We start from the raw sequence: 20259 nt of genomic DNA on the forward strand, positions 1-20259 counted from the left end.
AGAATGATGCAAATAATAACAACAGACACTGCATAGTGCCATGCAGTGGCCACTGTTCTTAGTGCTTTATTTACATAGATTTATCTGATGTTTTAAGTAGAGAAACTTCCCAATCACACAGTTAGTGAATGGTAGAGTGGGATTCTAACTTCAGGGTCAGTGTCCCTACCCAATAAGCTCCCTGCACTTACAGTAAAAGCCAACATCCCCAGTAGTCTAGGGAAGACCCTGTCACTTGTGTTCGCACCCTTTACATGTCATGCCTCATCCACATTTTTTCCTTTCAGTTCCTTGAACCCGTCCACCCCTCTCTCCTCCATGTTCTGTGCTGCATTCTTAGAATCCTGCAATGTGCTTCCTACTATCCCTCCCTTTAAATGCAACTGTTCATTGTGGCCTTCTTGATGCCTCCAGTCTAAATTAGGTCACCTGTTATACCCAAAGAGCAAGGTGAGGTTTTCCTCTAGATCATCACAATGTATAAAACTTCTGAGAGTTGAAAGTCCATCTTGTACACTAAGCCATAAGGACCATATTTTCCTAAATGCCTATATTTCTAGTACCTAGCAAGCTTCCTGACCCATAGTGATCACTCAATAAATACTTGTTGGAGAAATAAAGCTGGCATACAAAGTAGATGCCCTGGAGAACTGGTAAGAGGAAAGAGGTTAAATAAGAGCCCAAAGCAAGGTTAGGTATGATTACAGAACCTTTGAGTCCATTTCATGGAAGCTTTTCATTTCTAGAGAAGGAAACTAAAGCCTACTCAGATAAAGGTCACATAGCTAGTGTGACAAAACAAGATTATAACTACATTTTTTTTTTAAAGATTTTATTTATCCATTTGACAGCGAGAGATCACAAGTAGGCAGAGAGGCAGGCAGAGAGAGAGGAAGGGAAGCAGGCTCCCTGCTGAGCAGAGAGCCCGATGTGGGGCTCGATCCCAGGACCCTGAGATCATGACCTGAGCCGAAGGCAGCAGCTTAACCCACTGAGCCACCCAGGCGCCCCTATAACTACATTTTTTGACCATGTTGTTTTCACTTGCGCTCCATGGGAAAAAAGTTTTTTTCCATTTTTAAGGTAATGTTTATAGTATTTTATATATCAAGTCTGGATAAAATATTTGCTTTTCACACTTGCATTATATGTAGCATGGTTTTATATAAATAAATATGCTCCATATATGCTATCAAAAATTATTTGTCAATAATTTTATTTATTTAATTTTATTTTTTGAAGATTTATTTATTTGACAGAGAGAGAGCACACAAACAAGCATGAGTGTAGGAGGGAAGGGCAGAGGGAGAGCAACAGAGAGAATCTCAAGCAGATTCCCTGCTGAGCATGGAGCCCAATACAGGGCTCTTTCTCACGACCCTGAGATCATGACCTCAACCAAAACTAAGAGCTGGACAGTTACCAACTGCGCTTCCTAGGCATTCCACCAAAACTTTAAAATAGAAGTTGGATCCCTCACTGAATTCTGGCTTTGAATATTAGAATAGAAGTAATTCTATTAATTGGCATTTTTTGTATCTGGGAATAAAATCTGACTGAGAAAAAAAAGACACCAATTCTCATGAAGGTTAAGCAGAGTCGGTGAGGTGAAGATTTAAATATGACAAGTGCTGTGGTAGGGCTGGAACAGCTTCTGAGAAAAGCTGACATTCAGCCTGAAACCTGAGTGAGCTAACCTAGTAAGGAAAGGAGAGCAGAGGAAGTAGAAGAATGATCCATGCAAAGGAGACTCCAGGAACAAAGTCTCTGAGATAGCCTGAAGGGCCAGAGGTTTCAAAACTTAAATTTTGAGTTCTTTGTTTTGATTCATTTGTGGTTCACTTTGATTGCATCTTTAAATTTTTAATTGAGAAAGAATCTCATGTTTATGTGTGCATTATTTAAAAACCATATTTGCATAAAATTTATTCAATGTGTGACTAGTTTTCATGCTTAGGGAGGGGTCACTTTCTTCACCTTCTCAGTTTCCTATATCTTTGTTTTATCTGTACTTTGCCTGAAGTAGACCTTTAAGCAAAATTTTAGAGGAAGTGCACATGAGAGATACAAGGACTCTCTAAATAATTTTCTCTAGCATTATTTCTACACCTTTTAAAATGAAATTTAACAATCTCACCAGAAGTTTCCACTTGGTCTTGTTTTTTTCATTCCATTTGCCCAGTGTGTAAGGTCATTTATAGACTCAGATCTTCCTTTAGCAAAGGAATTTTCCTCTCATATTTTTATTGATTCCTTCAATTTATCATAATCTTTTCTACAGAGAGAGAAATAAATCTGCACGATGACTCTCAATTCCATGTCATACGTGTAAACATCTCTCCCCTCGTCATATGGGTCTTTGTTCTTTATCCCCCCATTTGGGAAGAGTCTTCAGTGGTCTTCTACATGGCTCAATGTGTTCTTCTGCTTTGTTAGATCTACTGTTTGCTGTTTCTGATATTGATTTTAAAACTTGATTTATTTTAGAGTCTTTACAATCTTTTCTTAATCCATCCTGCTCTTTAAGAAATTTCTGTCTTCATCTCAATCTGCTATAACTCAACTCTGTTTTATGTGCAGCATGATGTTATGGTGGAGTCCCCACTCTCCATTATCCAGGTCGCACAGGCTTCAGGGCACTGCTGCTTGCTGGCTGTGTGGTCAGGGATAATTTGTGGAAGCTGTTACTCAGGTTCTTTACCCACAAAATGGGGACAATGAGGTGCCTATCTCATGGAACTGTTGTGACGACTAAGAGTCAATTCACCTCATACACTTAGAATAGTAAATAAGTAGTTGATAACTTAGTTCCTAATTCACCTTTATTCTCTACTTCCCTAAATTATTCAGAGTAATTATTCGGAATTTTACCCAACTGGTGTAGGAGCTATCAGTGTGTGTGTACATGGGTATATTTTATTAACTGATCTTTTAAGGCAACACCCTATACTTCTCATGTTCCAAGAGGGACACCATCCCCCAAACAACTCTACTATTCCTCTCCCTAAAATAGACACAGAAGCTGGGAAATTAACTTCAAAAAGGGCAGTTAGTTATATTTACATAATAACTGTTATCCTTTATCCTGCCAGTCTGCCACAGGACTTTATCCTAACTTTCGATTGGAAGTTCCCTATTCATTCTGGCAGATCGTCCTCTGGTATTTCCATTCAGTGCTATTGAGACTTTTTATCTCTATGTTTTCACGAGGGCAACTCATGAATCACTAACTATCTGATATCTTATCTCAGGGTCCCTCATTCACATTTGTGGAATAAGTAATTTTCAGTTTTTGAATACAAAGAAGTTTAATTTATGTAAATTTTTATAATCTTGAAGACTTTTATAATCTTGAAGACTCCCTTAATAATGATTTTCAATATTACCTTCTCTTTCAGCTGAATTTTATTCTGTTTCTGAATACTGTTAGAGTTCTGGCTACCAAAATCTGGGAGACCAATGCAGTTGGGCATGACACAAGAAAACAATACAGGTAATTGCAGGACAGGTATGCACCAGAGGAAATATTTGTGTTACCATTTAGAGTAAAGAACAGATATTGATTGATCTGAAATGTCTCTGAGAGATAAATTTATGCATATTAATTTTCATTTGGTTTAATTGTGCAATTTATCAGGAGAGTATATGTATTTTAGGAAAATTTAAATAACCCAAAACCTTCCTAATGTGTTTAAGTTTTAAGTATTAATTAATATAAATTTTTAATCTGTTCTTAGCATATTGGAATTTTCCCATAAACTGTGTAACTTCCTAGAAAATCTCTTGTTGATGATCTTGGCAGACAATTTTATCTGTGTTCTTAAAATAATATATCATAACTGAAAATATCAAGAACTTGGGTTTGCTGTATTGATCCCAATTGGTCCATCAGAGTGGCCTCTACTGAATGTAAATCTTTAAGAACTTTCAAATGTACTGATTGAGTGAGGTCTGTTTTTCAGTCTTTCAAGAAGAAAGGGGAAAATTGAGTGTTTATAATCATTATTGAACTATGTTAAGGGTGTGTCAACTTTTTCCAATGATCATTTTGGGAGTTCTGAATAACAGCAGCCTCTACCCAACTAGATATACATATCCAGTAGTCTGGTGGATTTGATCTTCTGGTGGAATTGATCTTCATAAATATCTATTTCTTTTTGTCTTGGTTTGTTAGGAAATGCTATCTGAGACACAGAAAGGAAGAAACCATAGTCAGCATTTTGGTCCTGTGTCACAAATGTTCTCAAAGCCCTTTGTTGAGTCATTTCCCTCTACTGTTTAGGTAACATTCACTGTCAGGAAGAAAAGATGCTGGGTGTGGACTGGAGTCTGGAATAGGCTGTAGAGTATGAACAAATCAGCAGCTGTAGACTTCAGCCGTTTGTAATGTGCTGTTAGCGGTAGTGTTATAAATTGTGCTTGAGAGTTTCCAGTGATGGCCCTTTGCTATATTCCTAGCATGTCTCATGTCACATCCCATTGATGAAGACAAAGGCCAAGGGATGATAGAACAATGGAAAACGTAAATAGCTTTCCATTCTTTTCCGTAAAGTGGAACAGTACAAAGGTTTCTGAAAGTTGTTTATTTTTCTAGCCCTGAATAAAAGCTCCTATTTCTCTAGTTCTGAATGATGTGAACTTGTACTTTCAGTTAAAAGTTTCCCAAGAGATTTGAGAAACTCTGGAGAGAACAAAGGGTGAATTATTGTAAAAAATAGAATAGACAATACTTTGAGTTCACTCATAGGAGATTATTTCTCAAAATAACGGAAGAGAAACATTTATCAAAGATTAAAATGATTTACTATTTAGAATTCAGGATAAATTCAGGATAAATTTTAAATAATTGGGGCCTGGAAATTTTTAAATTTTGGAGCCATTAATTTGAACAGGGTCTAGGCTAAGAGTAGTCAAGGAAAGTATTTTCCTGCCAAATACATTTTTTTAAAGTAGCTGAAACATATTTAAATTCTTAATAATCTTCAAAGTTACAGATAAGATGGTGAGGAATGACTTCGTCTTTCTTTTTGGAGAGAAACATGTGGTTACTTACTTGGCAATGATTTGAGAATTCAGTATTTAGTTTCTGAGTTTTAGATCTCCCACTGTTCCTTCTGTCTCTTGCTCTCTTTCTTTCAAATAAATAAAATCTTAACAAAAATACTGAAATGAAATAATACAGTCAGCTTGTAAGAAACTGTTTATTTTGAGATAACTGCAGAATTATATGCAGTTATAAAAGTAATACAGAGGTAAAAAATAAAACATACAAGTAATACAGAGTTGTAAAAATAATATATATATGTATGTAATATATAACATATATCTTTTACCCAGTTTCCCTCAAAAGTGACATTCTACGTATCTGTAGTTCAAATTAGTTATTTTAAAACAAGAAGGATTTTTCAAATTGTGTAGAAAATTAAATAATCTATCAGATATGACAATAGGGCTAATGCTTTTCATTCTTTTTTATATTACAACTCAATCCCCTTAAGAGAAGATTGCCAGGACTGGAAGAACACGAGATATGAAAAATGCAAAATTCAGTGGAAAAGAACACTTGAATATTTTGGCAAATTTGACTTTCTATTCAACATTAGACAAAAATCGTATTTATTATTTTTGGAATAAATGCAATCAGTGTTTATTATGCAATATGATAGTAAAGAGGACAGATTTTAAGGTTGAATCCTCTACTCATTGTCTAACTTCGGGTGAATACTTTCCTTTTCTGAGCCTCTATCCTTATCTGGACATAGGAGAATAATGGCTCTCTCACATGGTTGGCAGAATAAAAGAAGGCAACCAGTACAGGAAATGACAGGAGCGTGATAGCCAACAGCTTCATTGACCGAGTACCGCTCTTGTGCCATGCAAGAGATTCAAAGTTAAGAAGACATGGTTTCTGCCTGTGAAAAAAATTTGAGAGAGAGAGAGATAGATATTGATTTAATTAAAATGAGGACAGTGCTAGTAGAAATGCACTTCCAAAGTGTTATGTGTATAGAAAAAAAGGAAAGATTAATTAAGCTCAAGAGGGATTGAAAGAGGCTTAGGGTAAGTACTGTTTTTTTTTTTAAAAAAAAAAAAAGCTAAGTTGACTCTTAATAGAATAGTAGAAAATTTCCAGCACTTTTCACCTGGAGAGAGAGAGAGTGCAAGAATTGGGTATCTGTTTTCTAAGTAGGATGCTGAGTCCTACACACTGTTTGATTCCTTTATATTCCTCCCATGGCTTTGCTCTTGGCTGCAGAGCCACAACCGTGTCTCCAGCAAGCCAGAAGGCTACTTCAGCTGGTGCACCGCTGATCATTTCATTAGACAGCTGTACCTTTTCAGAGAGCCAGGCTGCAAAGATGTATAATGTGCATGAATGGCCAGATGGACACCAAGCAAATCAGTGCCTAGGATGGCTGCCTGATTTGATGTCCGTGGAAAAATCCATCTTTATAAATGAACAGACAGATAGATGACCCATGTATACATTGGCCAGGCACATGCCTCTGCTTCCAACTTGTTCACTGTCATTGAAGGATAAATTTTAAAAGAGGATGTAATCATAAATGAACACACCTCAAAGATTTTATTTCATTCATTAATGGGGGAAATGGTAAGGCATTACACATGTTTAACAGAGAATTATGAATGTTAAAATGAATTTACAAATGGATGCAAATAATAAATTATTAACACCCACAGGGCTGTAATTAGTGGCATTGCATTGAACACAAATTGCATTTCTATGGACAGAACTTATTTGCACTGTTGTGGAGGGCAGATTTCTAAGATGAACCCACGCCCCCCAGAAGATTACTACCTCTGGTGTATATGCCATATATAATCCTCATCCTTCACACACCTTCTTGAGCAAGACCTGTGATGGGATAAACTCTCCCTTGATTAGGTTACATTATATTGGAAAGGTGATGGGGTAGTCACTCCTGTGACTGGCAGTCCGGAGAGAGATTGTCTTGCAGGCTTTGAAGAAGTAATCTGACATGTTGTGAAGGTCTGTGGTTAAGATCTGGGGGACCTCTTAGAAACCGAGAGAGACAAAATAGATATTGGTTTAAGCCACTAAATTTGTGGTGATTTGTTTCATAGCAATAGAAAATGAATTCAATTTTGGTTTTCTACAAGTTCACTTTTATCTCTACAGAGTTTTTATAAAAGAGCCTAGTTACAGATAAAGGGAGAGAGAAAACCCAGACGGCTGAGCTAGCAGGATTCCCAATAAATTTTAGTCTGATAGCTTTTTCTTACTCTGCATTGAACCAAACTCTCTGTAAACTTTTCATTTGTGATTTTTTCACAATGTGTTTTACTTCTTTCTCCCTTGCTTCTTCCCTCCCGCTGTCCCCTCCCTTTTCTTTTCTTTCTTTCTTTTTGTTGTTGTTGTTGTTTTTCTTTTTGTTTTAGCCTAGTTTTTGGCTCCTAGGCACACACAATAGTAGCAATTAAAGTTAGCTTGATTTTGAGAATAGTCTCCAGGGGGATTTATCCATTCATCTTAAAGGAAGAAGTGTAGGGTGGTTTTTGTTTGTTTTTGTTTTTTCAGATTGATGTTAACCAAGACTTCTAAAATTCTGCAAGTATGTTCCCCTTTATATGATTAGAGTGAATTACAGCATCATAAAGATACTCACAGTGTCTTGCTCATATAGGCAGTGATGTGAAGAGGATAGTCACTAGGCGGGTTTAGGAGGAGCCTCCGAAAGTTGAGAGAAGGAGTTAGGTCAGAGAAATCCATTGTCTTATCAGGGATGCTGCCTTGAATGAAACAGACTTTAGGTAGAATTTTCAAATTAAGTAGACTATGGGTGAGTCAAGGTAGGAAGTGTGGGACTAGAGCACCATAGGAGAAAGCCCCTAGACCACCAGGGAAACTGGGTGTGAGGCAGAGCGGATAGCTCTGAGCCAAGAAGAGCAGAAGGCCTGGGCACTAGTGAGAGATACAAGAGGCAGAGGAGAATGGGATGGGGCAGGTGTGCAACTCCAAATGCCCAATTTAGGCATTTTAGTACGGTTCTGTGGGATACCCAGCTCCCGCAGGACCTAGAAAGATGGTTATAGTAGGAAAATGGATGTGTCTGGAAGATGATCCTCCCTATGAAAGCATTAGACTGTGGAGCTCTTATAAACTTCTGGGCCCTGTTCCCTCATTTTAGAGAAAAGAAAGCTGAATTACAGTCACTCAAGAAGTTAATGGCAAATCTGGAACCTGAATCCAGTTCTGTTTGGCTTCACTCATACTGGTTATTTCCAAGAAGAGAACTAAGTAAGTTTATAAGTACATAAGGAAGGAAGGAGGGCAGCGAGGTAGGAAAGAAGGAAGAAAAGTAGCTGGAGGTAAGACTAGTGAGAGAGGGAGAAGGTTGCAGTTGTTTGAGATTACTGAGGTATCAATGATTTGTAAAGAAGGGAATATTTGAGAAATAAAGAATCGACCAGATTTGGCTATTTCTTGGATAAAAAGTACAACAGAAACACATGATGTGCTTGGGTGTATCAGTTGTGTGCTGTGCAAATGGATTGCTGCAAATATCTGTGGCTTACCAACACACTTGCTATTTGACTGTTTCTTTAGATCAGGAGTCTGGACATGCTTTGGCTGGGTCTCCTGCTTCAGAATCTCTTACAAGACTCAGCTGATATGGCAGTCAGGACGGCTGTCAGGACTGCAGTCTTATCCCAAGACTGGGGAAGAATCCACTTTCAGGAATCCATAGCCAAGTATATTGTTGACAGGATTCAGTTTCTTGCGGGCTGTTGGCCGATGCCACCTCTCCTTGCCATCTCTCCCATTCAGCAGAGTAGCTCACAACATGGTTACTTGCTTCCTTGAACCAAACAAAGGAGAGAGTTTGCTAGTAAATTCTCTCTCTCTTTTTTTTTTTTTTTTACTAGCAAAATAAACTTTCATTTTTACTAGCAAAATGAAAGTTATACTCTTATGAAAAGTAATCACAGAAGTGACAGCTCATCATTTTGGCTGAAATTGATCAGTTAGAAGCAAGTTCCTGGTCTTTGCCCACACTCAAGGAGACAGGACTAACAAGAATGTAAATACCAGATAGGGATCATTGGGGGCCATTTTAGAATCAACCAACATCTTGGAAACCTGGGGTTCCTCCAGTTACACAAGAAAATGTATGTGAAGAGGTAGTTATGGGAAATAAAGTCAAATTGCTTAGCATGCAAAAAAAAAAAAAAAAAAGAGTCCAAAACCTAGAACTGTAGATATTTTGTAGGATATTTGACAGAGGATATTTAGAAAAGTAGGAACTACTGACTACATGCAGCTTATAAGAAAATACAAAATGATTAATGCAGATCCAAATGTAAGAAGAATTTAGGGGGTAGTTAATTTTAAAATGAAGAAATGTACTCTATGAAGGTAAAGACAGTTAACAAGGATGGAGGTAATACTTGTTTTAAGTCCCAAACATAGATGTTAAAATAAACTTAGGGCAGAGAAAAAGGGCTTTTCATGGCTTTATGAAACTAGCATCCTATGCCAGAGGAGTGGAAATGGGATTAGAAAGATTGAAGGGATAATAATCTTGGGACATGAGAATAAGTGACTTGATTTAGTATAAAAGGGCAGGAGGAGGAGGGAGGGGAATAAAGGCGAGCAGAAGCCATGGGGTCGAAAGAGATGGAAAAAATGCAGCCCCCCTTAGCTCTAGTAAGCTTTGCTTTTTCCCCAGCAAGCTGTCTCTATTGACAGGCACTGGAAGTTGATGAATATAAGGGCTTGGTATTCTCTTTCAGGAAACTCGCCAAATCAACCCTGGTCCTTGTGCTGGTCTTTGGAGTGCACTACATCGTGTTCCTGTGCCTGCCCCACTCCTTCACGGGGCTGGGCTGGGAGGTCCGGATGCACTGTGAGCTCTTCTTCAACTCCTTTCAGGTAGAGGGTGCCAGCTAGTAATGTGGTTCTTGCATTTTGCTTTTATTCCCCCTTTGCAACTTTGTTCTCTGCCCCTCTGTTGGGCTTTCAGGGACTTGTCCCCACAGGGCCATGAAAAGGCATTATTCTCTGGAGTCTGTGCTTTTAACTTCTGACCAGAGCAGGAGCTGCATCTCACAAACACGCCTGGGCAGTGAGACAAGAAATCGTATTGTTGTAGACTATGTAATGTGTACAGAGTAGCATGTGTATATAGAAAGTAAATGAAAGACAATGAAAAAGCAGACAGGGAAGAGGGAGAGAAAATTAAAAAGTAGCTTCTTTCCCTTTTATCTCATTTGAAAATATGATTGCCATCATCTCTCACATGGCTTTCTGTGGACACCGTTCTTCTCCTCCTGGCTACTCGCTGCCTCCCATGGCTGCCTTTAATCTAGTCTCCATACAAGGGTCTGAAGGATCTTAAAAGTAAATTTGATCATGTCCGTTATCTACCAGAAGTACCCAGAGATTCCCACTGCACTCAGAATAAGATCCAAATGCCATTTGTTGCCATGCACAGCCCTCTGTGACAGGGATCCTGTCCAACTGTGACGTTGCGTGCCGTCATGTTCCCAGTCACCGGCTAAGTTTGAGCCCCACTAGCACTTCCACACTTTCTGTTCCTTGAGCTCATTCCTGTCTCAGGGGCTCAGAGTTACTGTTTGCTCTGTCTGGAAGGTGCTCCCTGCTGATATTCACAAGCCTTCTTCTTGTCACTCAAACCAGCTTAAATGCCATCTCTTCAACTCGGGTCTTCATTTAGTTCCCCATTCATTTCCATTCTCTTTCACGCCACTTGTTTGGCCTGCATAGCTCTTATTATTTTACACTTTTCTAGTGTGGCTAGTCGTTTATATTTTATCCATCATCCATATTTCCTTTTAGAATGTAGCTCTAAGGGAACAGGGACCTTCTCTGTCTTGATTGACTCGTTTATTCCTGGCATGCTGAGCAGTTTGCCCTGTAGAAGCTCAATAAATATTTTTGAATGAGAAACAAAAAGTTTCTTTGTCTTTTTACCATATAATAGCCTATGTCTGTAGTTTCCAGCATTCGCAGTGTATAAATATCTCTTACCAACCAGGGGATATTCTGTAATCCTTGAGTGACAACATAAATAAAGCTCATATAATAGAAGTTGTTGCGGCCGGCGCGACAAATCGACCAGGAACGTGAGGGTAAGAGGATGGTGAAAAGAAATTAAGAGACAAAGAGATGGGGGCAGGAGGAGCACTGAGGATGATGTCCAACAGGGCCGATTTTATTCCACATCTTACAAGCATTTATAAGGCAGACCACAATGGAAGGAGTAATACATCAGTATCTAGTCAGATGACCGCAGGTTTCTATAACAAGTTTACATTAACTACAAGCAAACCTCGTGATGCCAGGTAGTCACGTAGTCACGGCTAATGCCATTAGCTACTATTGATGCAAGACAATCAACCAGGGAGTGGGTTATGGGAAGCACAGGAACAACAAGGACCAACTAGGAATTCATGACCCTGACCACATTGTTCCCTTCTGTAGGGGGAGTGTGTGGGAAGTCACATAGGCGAGCACACGATACATAGCACAGACCCTTTCTCAGTGTTACTCAACTTTCCCATCCTTAACCCCTTGTCAAGGTGTCTGGACTTTAAAAGAGACATAAGTCAGGTCCTGGTTTGGTCCTCGACTGCAACCATGCCGTGGCCTCCAACAAGAAATCAGTTATTTGTGTGTCTTAGAGTGTTTTATCCCGTTACTTTGTTTGGTTCAGCTGAGACCAAGGAAGGATCTCAGACAAATATAATGTAAACTTAAAGATTAATAAAATTTTCTGAAGGAAGCAAAACACAACCCAGTTTTTCAATGTATGTATTGTGATCCAAGGTGCCTGAGTGCTGTGGACATCATGAGTTGTCAGCATGCTAACCTTCTCTTCTGTTCCCCAGGGATTCTTTGTGTCTATCATCTACTGCTACTGCAATGGAGAGGTAGGTTTGAAGGACCCCCCACCCCCGTCCCATATCCCACAGCTCTAGCTCCAAGTAAGCTTGGAAATGGCTATCACAGTGTGACCTAATCTCTTTAGGATTCCCAGGAGCTACAGGAAAAAATGAATAGGGAGAAAGGAGATATTTCAATCATAAATGATTTTGAGGAAAGCAAGAATTAATGTAAATAAGCTAGAGTCTTTCTCTTCTAGCACTTTTCAATGTCAATTCAGTTGGAAACTGATAGCAAAATACCAACTTGTTAGAGTGTAAACTGATACTTGGAAGGACAGTGAATTTTGTATTCCAGTCAATACTTAAACTGATATTTAATTTCAAGTTCAATAGGAAATAACAAAAAAAGTTTCCTTGAGACAAGAAAGAATATTTTGATATATTTATAACTATACAATGGTTATGGGACGCTTTCAGTTCATTTAGGGGTTGGCTGGGGAGAAGTAGCCCTACTGTTTTTTCAGGTGACACCAGCTAACCCGATTTCTACTGTTTTCCACAGAACTTCCAGATAAGCTCCTTTTTGGTAAATGGCAATAGCAGTAGAATAGAATCTTCAACCACAGGTTGGAAGCAAGCGCCCCACCCCATTAGCAATGCATTTGCGTGCTTGCTTTTCATGGTATAAGTTTCTTCCCCATATTTTCCTCCTTCAGGATGCTTATGCAAAAGGGATAGTATTACATTTCAGGTTGAGTAAATTCCATGCCATTCTTCAGCCTCAGCTGGCACGATGTCTCTCTCCTTCTCTTCCAACCCATAAGCCTCTTTTCCCTCTCCCACAAGTCAGATGTTTGTCTTTTTCTTTCTTTCTTTCTTTCTTTCTTTCTTTCTTTCTTTCTTTCTTTCTTTCTTTCTTTCTTTCTTTCTTTCTTTCTTTCTTCTTCCTTCCTCTCTCTCTCTTTTTCTCTTTCTTTTTCCTTTCTCTCTTCTTTCTTTTCTCTCTTCTTTCTTTTTCTTTTCTCTTCTCTTCTCTTCTTTTCTTTTCTTTCTTATTGATTTGAGAGAGAGACCAGTATCAAGTAGGGTGGAGTAGGGGCAGCGGGAGAAGGAGAGAATCCCTGAACAGACCCCTGCTGAGCGCCCAGGCCAGGGGGCTCTATCCCAGGACCCTGAGATCATGACCTGAAATGAAATCAAGAGTCTGACGCTTACCTGCCCGAGCCACGCAGGCTCCCCACGTCAGACGCTTCTATGGGCTGCACTTGAAATTCTATTAAAATACTGATCTTGGGTTAAGTCCCTTCACCTTCCTCAAAGCCGGCGCTTGCTCCTCTCTGGTCGCGTACCTATCTCCGAGGTTTTTCAAAGTCGAGAGACACTATGTACGTCAAGTCGCTGGCACCCAGGGTGGAAACTCAGTGGTGACCGTCGCTGACGGGCAAACGTCCACGTCAAGTGCCAGGGCTCCGGGTCTCCCTGACGGTTTCTGACGCACCGTGTTTCCTGCGACGTAGGTTCAGTCTGAGGTGAAGAAGTTGTGGAGCCGGTGGAGCCTCTCCATCGACTGGAAAAGGACGCCCCCCTGCGGCGGCCACAGGTACGGCTCGGTGCTCACCACGTTGACCCACAGCACCAGCAGCCAGTCGCAGGGGGCAGCCCGCGCTCGCCTGGTGCTCCTCTCCGGCAAACCCCCGCGGACAGCCGGCCGCCAGCCCGACTGCCACGTGACGTTACCCGGCTACGTCTGGAGCAGCTCGGAGCAGGACTGCCCGCCACACCTGATCCCTGAGGAGACCCCGGAGGCGAACGCGGGGCTGCGCGAGGAGATTCCGATGGCGGCGCCCCCCCGGCCGCTGGAATCGAACCCAGAGCCGGAAGGAAGCAGAGGAGAAACCGAGGACGTTCTCTGAGTCAACACCTGCCGCTTCCAAGAGCCGATTCTTCTGGTTGTGTTGGTTTGGTTGGCCTTGCTCTGCCTGAGCCGCAGAACTGAAAATCCAGGGTTCAAAGTGTGGCTTCCCCGAAGTTTTCAGGTTGCATGGATTGGATTCTAAAAATAGTGAAGACCCAGAAGGAGAGGTGTCAGTGGAGTAGTGTATTACCTTATTTTGGCATTAAATCCTCTTCTAAATTGTTGGTGTGGTACGTGCTCTGTGATTGTTCATTTTTTCCTGCTACTTTTGGGTAGAAAACCATTTCACTTGCGTGGCTCTAGTTTTCTCTCATAAAAATATCACTTAAGTATGATAGAGATAATTCCATCTGTGGCCTTTCCCTTTTAAGAAATCAACATTCTCTTTTCCTCATTTTAATGTACTTCTACAATTTCATTCCTATTGCTTGTGCATAGGAGCAATTAGCATCTGAAGACATACCTTGAACGATGAAAGAGCTAAGCACAAGTACACACTGGAAATAAAAAGGAGGCTGGACTTTGATAAGATAATAAATTGGTGAAATATGTTTATTTCTAGAAACAAGGAAAATTATCAAGATAGTATTGCACCTATTCCTTCCTTTGAATGTCTCCTCTGTGACCAGCCAAATCTCAGGTCTTCGCTCCTGGAAACCTTGACATGCCACCCGGTTTTCTCTGTCAGTGAGCTTGTGTCTGCAAACCGATTCTGTTTGTAATCAATTTGTAGTGATAGGCACACTGTGCCTTTTTCTTCTTTGTTCTATTATTATATTCCAAATGGCATGTGGGATCTGGCTTTGCTCCATTATGTTAACATTAAAAGTTTGTTCTAAAAATACATTTTGGGTCACTTTAAAAGATTTTCTCTCAGCATCTAACTTTGTTTCTGAGAACCAACCGAATGCTCCTTCTTCAAAACTGCAGGGATCAGCATGTAGCTGTAGCACTTTCCCGAATTTGAACCTTCAGTATGTTGTAGCAGTGAAACATTTATTGAGTGCGTATCAGACACCCACCATCCTGCTGGTTTCTTACAAACATTAACTTCTTTAATTTTCACTACAGACTTATGGTTCAGTTTTATCACTGTCACTGTCTTTACAGATGGCGTTGTGACTCCTAGAAGTGGAGTAACTTGCCCAAAGTTGCACAGCTAGACCTTGATGGAACATGGTTTGTGACACAGATCTACTGACTTCAAGTCCCGTGTTCTTAACCACTAGCTTCACTATCACCAATATATATGTTTCTCATTAACCAATGAAAATATTCAATTAGTTTTTTCTCATAGAGAGTGCTTAAGAACTTTTATTATTTCTTTAACTATGACCTTCATGATGTTTCCACTCTAGTGGGGTAGACAGAGATATATATATATATACATATATATATATATATATATATGAAATGAATATATTACAGAGCAATCTGTTTCTAAGTGAAACAACACAGGTCAAGCTGATCAATCTCATTGTGCTGAATGATTTAACCAACATGCAACCGGTGTCGTGATGAATAAGGTACCCTGATGTCTACACACCATCTTGAAAAATATTATACTTTCCTTCCATGCTCATTCTTGCCTTCCTTCCCTGTGCCACACAGTAGTAATTTCCTTCCCATCCTGTTTAGGAAGGTGCCATTGTACAAATTTAATTAATTTGATTCTATGCTTTATTGTCACACTGCAGGCTGTCTCCTTACCAGGAAAGAAAGAGCATGGGTGGAAAGATTAAGTTCAGTTCTATTGCTAATTTTCTGCAAGTCTTTATAAAATCACTTAGCTTCCTTTGTAGTTCAAGTTTTCTATATTTAAAATGAAGATAATATCTGTTTACTTTAGAGAAATGTTCTGGTGATAAGAGAAGTCACATATGGAAAGCACTTTGTAACATAAAATTTTCATACAAATACTTGGTTTGGGTTGTTGTTACATTACAGTTTCGAGTTAAAATCTGGCTTTTCTCCATTATGTTATAAAAGACCTTACACTACAGACAAAGCGTTGATATCCAAGATCTATAAAGAACTCCCCAAACTCAACACTCAAAAAACAGATAATCACGTCAAAAAAAAAAAAAAATGGGCAGAATACATGAACAGACACTTCTCCAAAGACATATAAATGGATAATAGACACATGAAAAAATGTTTATCATCACTAGCCATCAGGGAGGTTCAAATTAAAACCACATTGAGATACCACCTTACACCAGTTAGAATGGCCAAAATTAACAAGACAGTAAACAACAAGTGTTGGAGAGGATGTGGAGAATGGGGAACCCTCTTACACTGTTGGTGGGTATGCAAGTTGGTGAAGCCACTTTGGAAAACAGTGTGGAGATTCCTTAAGAAATTAAAAATAGAGCTACCCTATGACCCTGCAATTGCACTTCTGGGGATTTACCCCAAAGATACAGATGTAGTGAAAAGAAGGGTCATATGTACCCCAAAGTTCATAGCAGCAATGGCCACAATTGCTAAATGGTGGAAAGAGCCAAGATGTCCTCAACAGACAAATGGATAAAGAAGATATGGTCCATATATACAATGGAATATTATGCTTCCATCAGAAAGAATGAATACCCAACTTTTGTATCAACATGGATGGGACTGGAAGAGATGATGCTGAGTGAAATAAGTCAAGCAAAGATAGTCAATTATCATATGATTTCACTTGTGAAGCATAAGGAATAACATGAAGGACATTAGGAGAAGGAAAGGAAAAGTGAATTGGGGGAAATTGGAGGGGGAGACAAACCATGAGAGACTGTGGACTCTGAGAAACAAACAAACTGAGGGTTTTGGAGGGGAGAGGGATGGGGGGTTAGGTGAGCCTGATGGTGGGTATTAAGGAGGGCACGTATTGCATGGAGCACTGGGTGTGGTGCATAAACAATGAATCTTGGAACACTGGAAAAAAAAATAAGACCTTATTGGTCAGTACAACACAACAACTGTTAGAATATATATCTTTTGATAATATAGAAAATTTTAAGGGTTCTTACTTTTATTTCTTTTTTCTGGAGAGATCATGCATGTGTATGTGCACACATGTAAGGTGGGGGAAAGGGCAGAGGGAGAGGGAGAGAGGAAATCCTAAGCAGGCTCCATGCTGATCATAGAACACAACATGGGGCTTAATCTCATGACCCCAAGATCATAATCTGAGTTGAAATCAAGAGGCCAATGACCAACTAACTGAGACACCCAGGCACCCCGAGTGTTCTTGCTTTCTAAGCCAACCTCATATTTTAAGGTTAGGTTACTAATTCTTTATGTTAACAATATGAGTATAATCTTTAGAGTAATCAAAATTTAAAAGTTCAGTTATTTATTTTTTTTAAAAAATATTTTATTTATTTATTTGACACAGAGAGAGATCATGAGTAGGCAGAGAGACAGGCAGAGAGAGGGGGGAAGTAGGGTCCCTGCTGAGCAAAGAGCCCAATGTGGGGCTCGATCCCAGGACCCTGAGATCATGACCTGAGCTGAAGGCAGAGGCTTAACCCACCGAGCAACTTAGGTGCTCCAAAAGTTCAGTTATTCATTAATTAAACAAATATTTACTTAAAACCTGTCATTTGACAGATACTACACTATGCCCTAGGGCCATAACGAAACATAAGGCATTAATTGATTCCCAGTAAGGAACAAAGAACCCCTTAGGTGCATGCTTAGGTTTTTTACCTCATCTGTGTACGCAATTTTTCTTCCAGGTTTTGACGGTTGCATCCAGTTAAATAATAAGTTATACTACTCTTAATTTTATCAAGTAAAATATCAGGTAGTTATTAAGGATTGGCTGATCTAGATTCAGAAGTGCAAACTACTGGGTGATTAGCTAAATTTGGTCCATGGCTGGGTTTTATTGCTCTATCAAGAGATTGCAGCATATTGTTAAGTTGCCAGCCTTGAAAATATGAATGTTTTCCACATAAAAATTATATTTTTTCTCAATTTAAAAAATGTCAGACAATCTTATGAACCAAAAATCAGCTGTTAGAGCTGAACGATGGCTGACCCTTTCAGATGGGACGACAAAGGTGCGAGTAAACCCAGTGCCCATTGGCCTCATCCACTTAATTTCTGTTACCTGCTTTGGCTCCAGGCCCCTTTAATTTACATCTCTTGATCTAGACAATGCACTTATATAAAACTTTAACAATAGTTTTATAAAATGTTCTTGTGGAGTGACATTCTATATAATTTTAATTTTTCTAATAAAGTTAAGCAATCGAGAATTTATTTTTTATTTTTCATTTTTTTTTTTTTTTTTGCAATGCACTATTTTTATGTGTAGTGATATTTAGGCTTGAAATCACAAATATTCTGTTCAGATGAGTTTATTAAGAAAAAAATTCATCCCATAGCTTCTGTGCTTTCAGATCTCAACCACACTATGCTTCACTTATTGCTCTGACTTATTGCTAACACAACAGATATTTTTCTCTTTGGAGATACAGCAAGTTCTAGATGCAAAAAGGACAGAATTGTATGGTAGGTTACGGGGTGTGTGAAGACAGCCATATAGGGTTTGTTGACATGGGTATGAATTTTGATACTTTATTTTTCCTATAGCCAAAGAAACCCTGATATCAGAGAAAATAGAATTCCACTGTCTGGTATAAACAGGAATGATCTTGGTCACATAACTCGTATTGTCAGAACATTGTCTCTTTCTGCTCTTGTTAAACCAATTAGAAACACTTTAGCTAAAGTTGCTGAAAGAACTTCACTGTTTTTGAATTGTTGGAAGAGAATGAATAAGGTATGTGTGAGTTGCAGCATATTATTTACAGCCAGAGAGTAATAGTATGTGATTCAGGTGATCTTTCTTACAGATTATCGTAGGCAGAATAATGCCCACCCTTCCTCCCCCAAAGATATTTGCCTACTAATTCCCAGAACCTGTGACTATGTGGGGTTACCTGGCAAAGAGGAATTAGGTTGTACAGGGAATTAAGTATTGCTAATCAGTTGAATTTAAAATCAGTGGATTATCTGGGTAGGTCCTGCATAGTCCCCAAATCCTTAAAAGTAGAAGAGAGAGGCAGAGGAGGATGTCAGAGTGACATAATGTAAGAAGGAATACCTCTTGTTGCTGACTATGAAGATGGCAGAAGGGTCTATAAGCTGAGGAATCTAGTAGGCAACTGGAGAAGGCAAAGAAAATAACTCTCCCTTAGAACCCGCAGAAAGAGTAAAGTACCACCCTACTGACACCTTGATTTTAGCCCAGTATACTCCTTATTGGACTTCTAACCTACAGAACTGTAAAATAATCAACTTGTGTGTTTTTAAAAAGAGATGTGTTTATTTATTTCAGCAGGAGAGAGCACAAGTAGGAGAGGCAGGAGGAATCCTTAGCAGTCTGTGCTGAGCACAGAGTCAGACATGGTGCTTGATCCCAGGGCCCTGAGATCATGACCCGAGCTGAAACCAAAAGTAGTATTCTTAACCAACTGCACCACATGGGCACCCATCAATTTGTGTTGTTTTAAGCCACTAACTTTGTGGTACTATGTTATGGAACCCAAAGAAACCTATACAGAGATTTCTATAGATGGTCCATATGGAAAGAATTATAATGGCTCATTAGAATTATGCTGAATAATTGTTATTTACCTGCTTACTTCACGGAAATCAATTATTTCCCTAATGTTTATCATATTTTATATGATGCCTGTATTATAGGGAGGAAAGTTGCCTATTTGCCAAACTCACTTTTTTTCAAGCCAGCGGTTGTTTCATTGTAGAAACATAAATATTTATCAGGAAAGGCCATTCTCAACTTTTCTAAAGGATTACTAAGTATCTGGATTTATGAATAGGATTTCAATCTGTGTCTCTTTTTAGGCTGCTCTGCCTATGTCTTTCTAGGTAAAGCTCTTGCCTGCTCAGCTAGGGAAGTTTTAGGCTGATGGCCCACCCTGTGAGTAGTTTAGGAATAACATAGAAACTGAATTCAGCCTTTTCTGTTTATTTTATCATATAATCTTCATAACACACTGTGGAGTTATCACCATTTCAAAAATGTAGAGATAATCAGAAGGTAGATGACTTGCTCCGATGGAAGGGAATGAATCCAGATTTGAGCCCAGTTCAGTTTGACTCCAAGATCTTCGATTGTTCTCTCAAGCCTATGGACATTTTTACTCTCTTTGTCAGGAAACTAATATTATGCCAAGTCAACCAGGGAATAAATAAGAATTTATTTTAACTACTGTGATGACAACTTACCAACAATTATGAGAATGTGAAAACCAGTAATAACATGATTATAGTTTTGGGTAAAAGCATTTTTATTTCCAGAATTTTATGACTGTTAGAATAAAAAAATAGCATATTGCGGTACCTGGGTTGCTCAGTCATCGTTAAGTGTCTGCTTTAGGCTCAGGTCATGATTCCAGGGTCCTAGGATCGAGTCCCGCATTGGACTGACT

At 39.2% G+C, this 20259-nt stretch overlaps 1 protein-coding gene across 1 annotated transcript in view; it reads left to right on the forward strand.

Annotated features, from left to right (window-relative positions):
• The window catches only part of PTH2R (parathyroid hormone 2 receptor), an 88286-nt gene extending 73670 nt beyond the window's left edge, over nucleotides 1–14616 (forward strand). Inside the window, exons 10-13 of the mRNA XM_004764282.2 lie at nucleotides 3399–3493; nucleotides 9778–9916; nucleotides 11896–11937; nucleotides 13410–14616. Coding sequence (XP_004764339.2) covers nucleotides 3399–3493; nucleotides 9778–9916; nucleotides 11896–11937; nucleotides 13410–13805 — 672 coding nt within the window. The 3' untranslated portion in view covers nucleotides 13806–14616. The remainder of the gene's footprint in view (nucleotides 1–3398; nucleotides 3494–9777; nucleotides 9917–11895; nucleotides 11938–13409) is intronic.
• Nucleotides 14617–20259: the final 5643 nt, after the last annotated feature.

Source organism: Mustela putorius, unplaced genomic scaffold (genome assembly GCF_011764305.1).
Source record: "Mustela putorius furo isolate JIRA1106 unplaced genomic scaffold, ASM1176430v1.1 tig00000275_pilon_pilon_pilon, whole genome shotgun sequence".
In the NCBI taxonomy this organism is placed as follows: Eukaryota; Metazoa; Chordata; class Mammalia; order Carnivora; family Mustelidae; genus Mustela; species Mustela putorius.